This window comes from Corvus brachyrhynchos, unplaced genomic scaffold (assembly GCF_000691975.1).
Source record: "Corvus brachyrhynchos isolate BGI_N302 unplaced genomic scaffold, ASM69197v1 scaffold875, whole genome shotgun sequence".
NCBI lineage: Eukaryota > Metazoa > Chordata > Aves > Passeriformes > Corvidae > Corvus > Corvus brachyrhynchos.
In genome coordinates, this window is record NW_008238107.1 from 188377 (window position 1) to 188971 (window position 595).

Here is a 595-nt window from a genome sequence, read left to right on the forward strand (position 1 = left end):
ATTTATGGCAGTGGTGGGTCCATCAGTGGAGGAGAAGGAGGTTCCAGCTATGGAGGGGGCTCAGGATATGGAGGTGGCTCTGGCAGGAGAGGGTCCATCTCTGGTGGTGGTCACAGCTCTGGAGGGTGGGGATCAGGCTCTGGCAGTGGTGGGAGCAGTTCTGGAGGAGGAATCGGCTCCGGCTATGGAGGAAGCTCAGGCAGTGGAGGATCAAGCTCTGGTGGGTGCATTGGTGGAGGAGAAGGAGGTGGAGGAAGCTCAGGCAGGAGAGGCTCCATCTCTGGAGGCGGTCACAGCTCTGGTGGTTATGGCTCTGGCAGTGGCAGGTGCAGCCCCCACAGTGGCGGGATCAGCTCTGGAGGTTGGAGCAGCTCTGGTAGGAGAGGTTCCATCTCTGGAGGTGGAGGAGAAGGAGGGGGAGGCTCAGGTCATGGAGGATCCAGTTATGGCAGTGGTGGGTCCATCAGTGGAGGAGAAGGAGGTTCCGGCTATGGAGGGAGCTCTGGATATGGAGGTGGCTCTGGGAGGAGAGGGTCCATCTCTGGAGGTGGAGGAAGCTCAGGTCATGGAGGATCCAGTTATGGCAGTGGTGGGT

At 60.0% G+C, this 595-nt stretch overlaps 1 protein-coding gene across 1 annotated transcript in view; it reads left to right on the top strand.

The window, feature by feature from the left end:
• The window catches only part of LOC103614963 (mucin-19), a 32129-nt gene that overhangs the window by 21551 nt on the left and 9983 nt on the right, over positions 1-595 (top strand). Inside the window, 1 exon segment of the mRNA XM_017733385.1 lies at positions 3-589. Within this exon segment, the coding sequence (XP_017588874.1) occupies positions 3-589 (587 nt within the window).